This window comes from Triticum aestivum, chromosome 5D, assembly GCF_018294505.1.
Source record: "Triticum aestivum cultivar Chinese Spring chromosome 5D, IWGSC CS RefSeq v2.1, whole genome shotgun sequence".
NCBI lineage: Eukaryota > Viridiplantae > Streptophyta > Magnoliopsida > Poales > Poaceae > Triticum > Triticum aestivum.
Genome location: NC_057808.1, coordinates 402750932 through 402761509, shown reverse-complemented (window position 1 = coordinate 402761509; position 10578 = coordinate 402750932). Strand labels below are relative to the sequence as shown.

Here is a 10578-nt window from a genome sequence, read left to right as displayed (position 1 = left end):
AATCGTAGTGTTCGAAGCTACAAAAAAAAGGATAGCGCCGCCGCTGCCGTCCGAGTGCCCCCTTTTTAGAGATGGAGAGAGAATGAGTCAATTGTGTGACAAAAAAATTGTCGCACACACAACATTGCTCTTTTTTTTTTTACATTCAAACCCCTCATTATTCAGTGGTCACAATAGTTACATCACTGATAATAGCCGCAGGGGGCTCATCTAACCAAGTCTCGGGATTGGAAAATCTGGCTAAGCTAGCTAATTCATGGGCTATTACATTAGCTTCTCTAGGACAATGCTCATAGACTACATGAGAAAAATCCGTGGACATGTGATAACAGTCTTCGAAAACAGCTGCCTCGAGACCAGCAAACGAACCTCCTTCATGTATAGTTGTGATTACATCGGCGTTATCAGAGTTGATTATCATTCAGTTACGCCGACTGATTGAGCTAGATTCAAACCAAATCCCAGCGCCATAGGTTCTGCCATAAAAGCATCCACACAAATATCAAATTTCTCATTCATCGTTGCTATGAGGGTACCTCTATCAGGCTAGTCACAATGGGGAGGAACTTAGGAGTAACATCACACACTCCAATACAACTTTGCTTATGTGGCACATATTTAATGAAGAGAGAGGTGCTTGTGGTAACTAGCTAAGGGGGTGTTTGGTTCAGAAGTCCTAGGACTTTTTCTAGTCCCAGGGACTAATCAAAAAAGACTTTCTAGTAGAGTCTTTTTCTAGTCCTTGTAAAAAAAGTTCCTCCCGTTTGGTTCCTAGGGACTTTTTAGGGACTTTTTCTAGTCTCTGGGACTAAAAAGCCCCTGAACCAAACACCCCTAAGTTACCGGAACATCACACACTCCAAGAAACAATGAGTCTATAACCTAATAAATACATCGTTGCATGACACTACATAGATGTTTCTATCCACTATGAAGGTAGTAACATAGTCTAGGGAAGTGTGTAAGTTACTAGCTTATATTCTTGCCCATTATGACCAGCCTCATCTCTCAGTATTGCACCAATTACACCTTGAAGAGAATCCGAGTCGAAAGCGGCTTCAACATTCAATTTCACATATCCCTTGATTTTGCCTTCGGAGAGTAAGCAGCCTGAAAGTTCGCTGCTAGAGACCGGACTGAAGTGCTGATTTAGCTTGGCGTTTGGACAGCATTGTTCTTTGTGTGACCTTTTGCATCGTCCAGAGATATAAATTTTATTCAAACGATGCCTATGTATCGATACCAAGATCTGTTAATCGCAACAAATGCTAGTACCACACTGTAGTCAGGGTCATCAAATCAAAACTATTCAAGCAACGTCTATACCAAGATCGTTTCATAAAATTGCATTGCACGCTATACTTACAGCCAGAGCCAGGGATCCAACCTGAATTACCAGAGCTAGAATTACAACTATCCCAACTGCTCAGGAACCAACTGTGGATCCTACACATACGGCGGGCGGTGTCGCCTGGCAAGACAAACACCCAACAACGGAACAGAGCCTACACATGACGGCGACAAACCTCATCAAATCAAGCGAGCAGCACGTAGGCCAGGGATCCACAAGTTTTTCACAGAACGGAAATGGCAGACATCTTACTGGCTATAATCTCGGCTCTCGGATCTCCTGGAGCGAGCATGGTCGCCGTGGCGGGAACGGCTGCTGCCGCCGTGATGCTACCTCTGCTCCCGATGAGATCGTCGACGCGGGCTGGGGCAGGCCTCGGTGGAGGTTCCTCCTCTTCTGACACTGCCATCCTCCGTGCCAGGCGACACCTCTCCTGGCTCTCGGCTCCTCCTCTGCTTGCGATGACCGCTGTTGTTGTCTTCAGCTGGGCTTCTGTGCCTGCTGTGTCTGCTGCTATCTCCAGGCTCTCGGCTTTTTCTTCGCTTGCGGCGACCTGCGTCGTCTTCAGTTGGGCTTCTCCGCCCACTGTGGCTCCTCCTGATATCCCCAGGCTCTCGGCTTCTTCTTCGCTTGCGGTGATGACCGCCGTCGTCTTCGGCTGGGCTTACATGCCTATCATAGCTGCTGATATCGCCCTGCTCTCGGTGGCTTTTTTGCTTGTGATGGTCGCCGCCGTCTCCAGTTGGGCTTCTCTGCCTGCTGTAGGTGCTTGCCTCCCTAGATGACCTTATCCTCCTTTGCGTATCTTCCCTGTGGTCATGGCTACTTTTGCGCCTGCGCGGGCTGCCTTCGTCTTCAGTTGGACTTCTCTGCCTTCTGTAGGTGCCATCAGCCCTGTCCTTGGATATTCTCCTAGGAGGTGGCGACTCTTCCCTGTCAACATTGCCTCCTTTTCGTCTAGGTGGTGGGGGAACCTGTGATGGTGGGGATTGACAGCGTTATTTCACTCCATCGCAGTAAGCAGGCATGGTATAACTGAACCATACCCCAACTACAGCACACATGAATGTAAATGTAAGGCATATCATAGGACAGCGGAACGAATAAAAATCCAGTCTGCTTTGTGAGGACACACAAATGCAATGGTTAACTTTCCAGTTTTCCTCCATGTCCTCATGCGGGTTCAATAATGACAACAATGAGTGAATATGTGGGCTAAAAGTACATACAAGAAGTATTACTCCTTTCTTCTTAATCTTTCAAGATAATAACAGTTTTACTCTCTCTTTGTAATTTTTATGCGTAAATGTTTTCTCTGGAAATATCATGAATTTGCTCTTTGCATCTTTTACCATTTAAAGATTAAATAAATTGACATGTCCACATTTCTAATAAGGTTAATCTTAGAACATTTTAGTGGTAATACCTCGCATATTTAAACAACATCCCCCTTTGGCAGTACAAGGTAAAGAGTGGCAAAGTAAATAAAAAATACCTCAAAACGTGTCATATACCGCCCCTCAGGCGGCGGTGGGATCCCGAGCTTTTTGAGTTCATCATGAGGAATAGGCCGCCTGCATTTTATAGAAGTGCACATTGTTACTACATGCCTTAAAACTCCAAAGTGCAATTCGCCAAAGTGCCACGGCTCTTCTAGCAAGAAATATTGAAATATAATAGATGCTTGGGTTCATACAAGGGAGCACGAAATGGCCTCTCTCGACCTCCAAATCGAAGCTGGCCAGACTCCTTCTTTCCTCCAAGTCCTCCTCCTATAAAAAGGCAATTCAAAGGAGCATGAAGACCATCTCAAGTATTCTGCCTTCTATATTACATTTCAGCAGGGTCACATACCTAGCCTCCTTGGTATCCATCCAGGCATAAGTTGCTGCCTATAGTAGTCTACGATCACTTCACTGCCATCAATAATGGAATGGTGTGCATCCTGGAATAGTTTCCTTTAGATTTCACATATACCTAGAATACAGTAGTAGCAAACAAACAGGCAAAGGAACTTGAAAACATTATGCAGCCAATACCTCATAGGCACGGTGCATCTCTTTGTCTGTTTCATACTCTACAAACGCATAACCGCGGGAAGCACCAGTAACTGCAAATGAATAGTATGATCAATACAAACTAGAGTTGCAGAAGGCAAGTAAATAGTACGATCAATACAAACTAAAGCCACACAATGAAGCAATGATGTTTTCTGTCTACTGGCAAGAACAGCCGAAACAACGCTGCGACATTAGCTAGCAGTTGATCTGAAAAACTGAAAACTCATGCTATATTTCTAAGATTACTAAGAATATAAAACACCCCATTCATTCTATGAGAAAGTAGCGAATTGTTCAACTATGTGCTCGCTGCAATTTCAATCGGGATGAAGTGTACTGATGCTATTTTTTCACTGGAACAGTAACATGCTCTGCAAAAGCAAGGTTCGCTCTCACTATAACACTGAAAAAAAAAATCGTGGAACAAAATGCTCAACTCACCAATATCCCGCACCAGCCGCATGCTCTTCACTTTCCCGTACCTGCCCATGGCCTGCTCGACACAGGGAACAGACGAAACAACAGCTCCGACCATCAGACAGGGAGGTCACAGCATCAAACCCAACACACCAGCAGCAAACGAGACGAGAGAGACGCGCACCTTCCGGACCGTGTCGTCGTCGGTGAGGCGGGAGAGGTGCCCGACGAAGACCGTGCAGTAGGGGTCGCCGGCGGCCTTGGGGTCCCCGAACGGATCATCTAGAGAAAGAGGGGGACAGGGGGGGAAACAGATACAGAGTGAGTGAGCCGCGCAGCGTTGATGCGCGAATGGGGGAAGAGCGGAACGGGGGGAGAGGAGGGGGAGGGGAGCGGAGAGGAGGACGCACAGAGGCCGGCGGTGGAGCAGAGGAGGGCGCGGAGGACGGCGTTGTCGTGGGGGGCGACGTCCGTGCCGTCGATGCTGCCCGCCTGGATCGGGTGGTACTTGTCCGCGTAGAACACCACGCCCGCGCTCCCGCCGACGCCGACCCTCATCTCGCCTCCGCCGCCGCCGGCCGCTACCTGCCGACCAACCTGCGCCGCCGGTGGGAGAGAGAGAGGGAGCTGGCCGCGGCTGAGGAGGAGGGCCAGGGGAAGAGATGGGCCGGACCGGACCGGACCGGATCGGCAGGTTGGCTCGGTCGGTGTAGCGGCGTGGTGTTCACAACGTGGCAACCGGACTAAAGTAGGCAGTAGGCCACCAGTTCGAACTCCAAACGAACTTCTTATTTTGGCGAGTACAAGCTGCCAAATTAAATTTACGCATGTAGTATTGCACTATCATCTCAGCAGACACCGGCATTACAACGCATCACAGGCGCACGGATGAATTCAACCCATCTACACGAGATAGATACAAAACGTAAAATTCTCGGCGATTTCTTCGGAAAATTGCCTACCCGAGAGGCCAAAAGCAGTAGTACCCATTCTCACATAATTAGGAGCAGGCAAGCAGATAACAAAAATGGACATTGGACAATAATGTCGCCATTTCTCACGCCAACTTCGAGTTCAGCAGATTATACAAATCAATGGGTGTCAGCTCAAAATCACAATGCCAAACCCAGAAACATCAAGCCACGGACCAACTACACAACCTTCCCAAGTTCCCATGTTACAGCATATATATACGACCCAGAACGCGGCTTATTAAGGTGATCGGAATGCAACAAGAGCACATCACTCGGCAGAACCACACAGCCCCGTTCTTCAACTCAGCAAAGCGACGGCGGTACTCTCGGTAAAAACAAAACAACGCACACGCCAGGACATGCGTCTTACTAGCGCTCTTTTTTTTTTTACATACATCCTTGTTGAACTGGACATGTCAGGCATCTGAAGTCGTTGTGTTAGGAGCAGCGGCCGGTGGAGCTTGAGGTTTCTGCTGAAGAAGGGGCGAGAGCGCCTTGACGACGATGCTCATGCTGGGTCTGAACTCCGATTCGTACTGCACGCAGAGGGCTGCCACTGCCGCAAGCTGCATTCCACGGAAGATGAAACATTCAGTGTTCAAATATGTTTCGAGCTGTTTCTTAGCTAGTGACTGTGTAAGAGAGGGAGTGCGCAACAAAGAAGGGAGGGAAGAAGAGAGGCAGACCTTGGCAACGCCTTTTGGGGGACACTCGCCCTTCAACCTTGGGTCGATACATTGTTTCACTGTATCCTCAGTCAAGCGAGGTGTCGCCTGTGTCCACAGAAGGTAGTAGCAATCAATCAGAATATGCACATCAGACAACTTGAATAGTTTGTTATGTAAAACGATAGTACAGGAACACAAAGCAGCGCTAAATATAGTAAGCACTCTGAACAGTAAATTTTGAATCAAATTCCGCGCATTTTCAATGCTTGTTTACATGATATTGCAGTATAGTATGAGACTCTCTGAAGTTCAAACCGTTGACTATGTCGGTGTTAATGCCCTACTCTTGTTACTAATGCATGCTCTCCTTGTTTTATGTAGAACAATATTATAAATTAAGTAGTTCTCTGTACCATTAAGTTTTAGTTGGCAAAATATAGTACTTTAAGATTGTTAGGAACAAAATACGTACCCATGTAACCAGACTCTGCTGGCCTCTAGGCATTGTATGATCTACTGGTTTCCTTCCTGTTAGAAGCTCTAAAAGAACAACTCCAAAGCTATATACATCACTTTTCTGAGTTAGCTGGCCAGTCATGGCATACCTGCATTGTCAAGGAAGGGCACTTCTTAAACAAAGCAAGAAGGAATATACAGTAATAATTAACAAAAGGTAGTGCAGTGGCAGATCTGCATATAAAAAACTAAAGAACTGGTGGAACTACAGCTATTCATTCAACTATAGATCTTGCTTTAGAAATGACAGACTTGTTTAGCTATAATGAAGGTCGTCTGACTAATGCTACAATCCTATCATTGGTGCCTAACATGAAATGGAATAAACAGGTATCTTATTATAATAATTATGGGGGGATATCTCAAAATCTTGAAACAAAAAAGTGCATATATATATATATAATGTGCATGTATTCAAGTTTAGTAATTACTCAGGAGCATGATAGCCGAAGGTTCCAAGGACACGGGTGGAATGCAAACGAGCAGCCATATCAGGAGACTGGTTTGAAAGATTAAAATCTGCAACTTTCGCTCTGTAGTCCTCAAATAGAAGTACATTGCTAGACCGTATGTCCCGATGGACTATCGAAGGTTGAACCTTCTCATGAAGATATGCTAGCCCTTTAGCAGCATCTATAGCAATTTTGACTCGCTGCATCCAGTCAAGTGCTGGGCCAGGCTGTGCACCAGGGACACCTTTTCTTCCTTTTGTATGGTAAACAAGCAGAAAAGACGTCAGAGTAGATCAGACCACCATGCCACATGAACTGTTTTGATCATGAGGACCTCATGAAGAAACAGGCTAACAGATTGCATAACATAGCAAGCGTACCATGCAAAATATCATGTAGAGAACCCATCGTAGCAAATTCATAGGCCACCAGACGTTGATTTCCTTCCACACAGTAGCCAAGCATTTCCACAAAATTTTCATGCTTTAATCTCGACACAATCGAGAGCTACGACCAAAAGAGGAAAATAAGTTCAAGAATAGAGGATTGCAGTTCATACAAAAAGTACTAGCAGATACCCCACAAAAAAAAAGTAATAGCAGATAAAGCTAGCATAACTAGCAAAAGATGGTTATTACTCAGTACCTGTGTCAGAAATTCGTTATCAGGCTCAGGGTCTGCTGAGGTATCAAGCTTTTTAACAGCAAGATGTTTCCCGCTGTCTAGAATAGCATAATACACTCTCCCGTACGATCCTTCACCGATCAAAGCTTTTGACCCAAAGTTGTCGGTCTTTTCTTTCAGTTCATCAAGTGACAATTCAGGTATTTCAATGGGAGGAGGTGTTTTTGTTGGATCACTTTTGGAATCAAAACCATTTCCTGTTAACCATGTGTTTTACAAACAACTTTAGGCCCCAATAACAAAAGCACGACAGGAAAACAGAGGATAACTAGAAAGCAACAGATGCACAACACAATCCCTTCTCATAAACATTCATTTATAATGAAATAAATACCTAGCCCGTACATTACAGGTAGGGTTCAGCTGCTAGGTAAGATAATCTGAAACGGTGTTGACAAATGACTATGCTGAAAATGCACTAACTTGAAGTGAAAGAGCATGGTTTCACCTTCTTATCCATGTTTCCCTCACTTGTAACATTAAAATCGTATATCCATTTTGGTGCTCATGCTAACTTGTTCTGTTACTCAATAGCAAAAGATTGTTAATACATGCTGGGTGGAGATACTACAATTTTTTTTCAACATGGATGTTAAGTTACTAGAAGAATTTATTGTTGAGGAAACACTATGTGATGTTCCAAAGCACATCCTGATATCATGGATATATTAAATAAACTGAAAGCGAACAAGATGATTCTGGAGAACCCAAAACAACTACATCCAAATCCAGTAACTAAAACTTGAGTTTGCACAAGAGTTTCAAACCCATTTCCAGGGGGTATTATGAGTATCGAACATAGGCCTCAATCAATAAGCTTGAATATAGGCTGATTAATTACGAGACAGCAGAAGACAAAAAGGAGGGGTACCTTCTTTCTCATCCGGGCTGGAAGGAAATTCATGTTCATGTTCACGATATGAAGCATGAAACTGGCTGCAACAAAACCACCGACGCATAATGACCTCCTTCTATTTTACTTCTTCCTATCTATCTGCCTCTGGTTCCTGAGAAAAAGGGGGAAATACAAGAACATTCTGGCATCAATACAAATGCTTACAAGAGTAGCAATCTCAATCAGGACACTCATAGCCAGCATGAAAATATCCGAGTGACAAAAACTATTACTCCTACATAAATTGTAGGCAATTCATGATAGGTCAAAGATTACATATGCACTGACTGGGAAATGGAGAAGAGGTTAGCATCAAGTTTTGACAATCAGTACCGCAAGTAAACACTCAGCACCGTGTTGTGCCTTTTGGTTCTTTCCACGATTTTCGATACGAACACGTGGTGAGCTGCAAGATTTTATATATCCATGTCCTAAACTCACTAACAACATGGGTCATGCTCTTTTTTGTTTCACTGTTGATTCTATGTGCAATCTCATGTCGATAGCCAAACCATGAGTGCACATTGCATGCGTTGTCATTTTCAGTTTCAGTTTCTAGCATAAGCTGATGGTGAAACAGTGCTTGCTGCAGAAACCTCAGTTAGTATCCAGCTCTGGAAGTCTGAACTGAAAGCAGAAAATGGAGGCCAAGAGAAACAGGGTAGCCAGATGGCAAAAAAAAAGCAGAGCAAGCCAGCCTAGACAGACCGCCGCAGGCAAGGCAATCTCGTGCTATTTCTGTTTGTTTCAGTTTATGCGCAACCTTATGCTGATGCGAAAAGTATGAGTGCACATTGTCTGCGTTGCCATTTCAGTTTCTACCATAAGCTGATGATGATGCCGGTGGTGCAGAAACCTCAATTACTACTGTACAATCCCAGACCGGAAGTCTGAAGTGAACGCGGGCCTGAACCAGAGACCAAGTTGGGCACCAAAGCGACTAGGTGCAAATGACGACGCCCCCCAATCCAGCATGACAAGCAGCAGCAGCAGCAGGTGAAGGCGGTAGGCTGAGTCGCGCGCGCAAGCCCCCAATCCCACGCTGACCCCGCCCAATGCGCACCGCACGGCTAAAATCCACTTGGCGCGCCCACGCACCAAATTCAGGCCAAAATCGAGCGCCATCCGCTGCCTCCTCCTGCCCCTGGAATCCCCAGAACCCCCGCCACCTCGCCTCTACTGGGGACGCGGCCCGACCGACCATCTCGATTCTCACACCGGTTCACGGCTCACGGGCACGGCGCCGCCGCACCGGAAAAAATAATCTAGCGAAGCATGCGCGCACGGCAGGTCTCCCACTCCACAAACTCGCCGCGCGGAAGGAAGGACGATCTCAAGGGAATAGCCTGGGAGGGGAGGAGCAGGAGCGTCACCTGAGAGGGGTCAACCCCGAGAGGGCTGCTGGGCTGGTGACGTGCGTCGGGCCCCCGATCCGCGACCGGGCTCGGCCTCCGGCGCTCCGGCGGCTCAAGGAGGAGGAGGGGGCGAGCGGCGGCCGACGAGCTGGCAGGCGAGGCAGCTGGGGGGGGGGGGGGGGGGCGGAGGAAGAGAGACGAACTAGGAACTATTCGTGGTGGTGGTGGGGGTGGGGAGGGGTTTAATTCCGATTCCGAGCCGAGTGTCGTTGGCGTGGCGTAGCAGGCAGGAGAGGAGGAGGAGACGACGAGGCGACAGCCGTCGTCGCGCGACAGCGGGGCCGCGGGGCCGCTGCTGTTCCCAGGCAGGCTAGCTAGCTAGCTGGTCCTGCCGTGCCGTGCCGTGCGCGCCCGCGTTTACCCGACGCAAAACCGCCTCCACCAACCCGCGCACCCGCCGCCACCCCACCACCACCACCACCGTAGTATCCGCACCGTGTGCCGCGCCGCCGCGCCCCTTTCCTGTTGCACTTTCGGTTCGGTTTGGTTGGTTTTTTTATGAGGCGGCCGCGGAAGATGCGTTGCTTGCCCGTTGCCGCAACCACAAGCATCCGTGCGTGTCCTTAGCGGCCTAGACCCGGACCCGGGCGTGGTGTGCTACGCGTTCGCCCGTCGCGCTGGCTGATTTGGACGCGTGGGAGTTGGCGGGGGCTTTTGGTTTGGCGACTGACTCTCGGGCAGGATAGCGTCTCCGGCTCCGGTTGATAAGATTGTGTTCTTGGGTCAGCGGTGTACTTTTCGAGGAGCTGGGATGGCCAGGAAGGCCAAATTTGATAATTTTGATCTCGGGACGAAATCAAGTCACAGAATGAACTGCCCGTGAAACTATTTCATTCCCCTCACCTTTTTGTGTAGCGCCCGCCACGCCGGCGTCACACCCTACGGTGCAGCGCCTACCTCTGGGGCGTTACACTTCAGTCCACCGTGGCAGCCCTGGGCCCCGCATCAGTGGAGCGCCTATGAGCTAGGCGCCACACACTGCACTGTGATTTAGATGCCAGCCGCCCGCTCCCCCTCCCCCCACCCCACCCATTCATTCCAGGAGGAGTTACAGAACAGGCGCGCCGGCGGCTTCCTCCTCTCCCCCTCTCAATCCCCTCTCCCAAATCCTTCAGATCCGATGATTTGGTCCGTGCATTTCTTCAC

General features: G+C 47.9%; 2 protein-coding genes across 2 annotated transcripts; both read right to left on the bottom strand.

Annotated features, from left to right (window-relative positions):
* Positions 1-1285: 1285 nt before the first annotated feature.
* Positions 1286-4553, bottom strand: LOC123122160 (U11/U12 small nuclear ribonucleoprotein 35 kDa protein). The gene is made up of 8 exons (XM_044542299.1): positions 4239-4553; positions 4013-4110; positions 3853-3904; positions 3391-3461; positions 3206-3296; positions 3048-3123; positions 2847-2925; positions 1286-2325 (listed from the first exon to the last, which is right to left on the bottom strand). Exons 1-8 carry the CDS (start codon positions 4384-4386, stop codon positions 1681-1683), a joined length of 1260 nt encoding a protein of 419 aa, XP_044398234.1. The 5' UTR covers positions 4387-4553; the 3' UTR covers positions 1286-1680.
* A 294-nt stretch (positions 4554-4847) lies between these two features.
* Positions 4848-9564, bottom strand: LOC123122161 (PTI1-like tyrosine-protein kinase 3). Its single transcript, XM_044542300.1, has 8 exons — positions 9391-9564; positions 7994-8129; positions 7084-7319; positions 6819-6945; positions 6418-6691; positions 5943-6075; positions 5489-5575; positions 4848-5368 (listed from the first exon to the last, which is right to left on the bottom strand). Exons 2-8 carry the CDS (start codon positions 8079-8081, stop codon positions 5219-5221), a joined length of 1095 nt encoding a protein of 364 aa, XP_044398235.1. The 5' UTR covers positions 8082-8129; positions 9391-9564; the 3' UTR covers positions 4848-5218.
* Positions 9565-10578: the final 1014 nt, after the last annotated feature.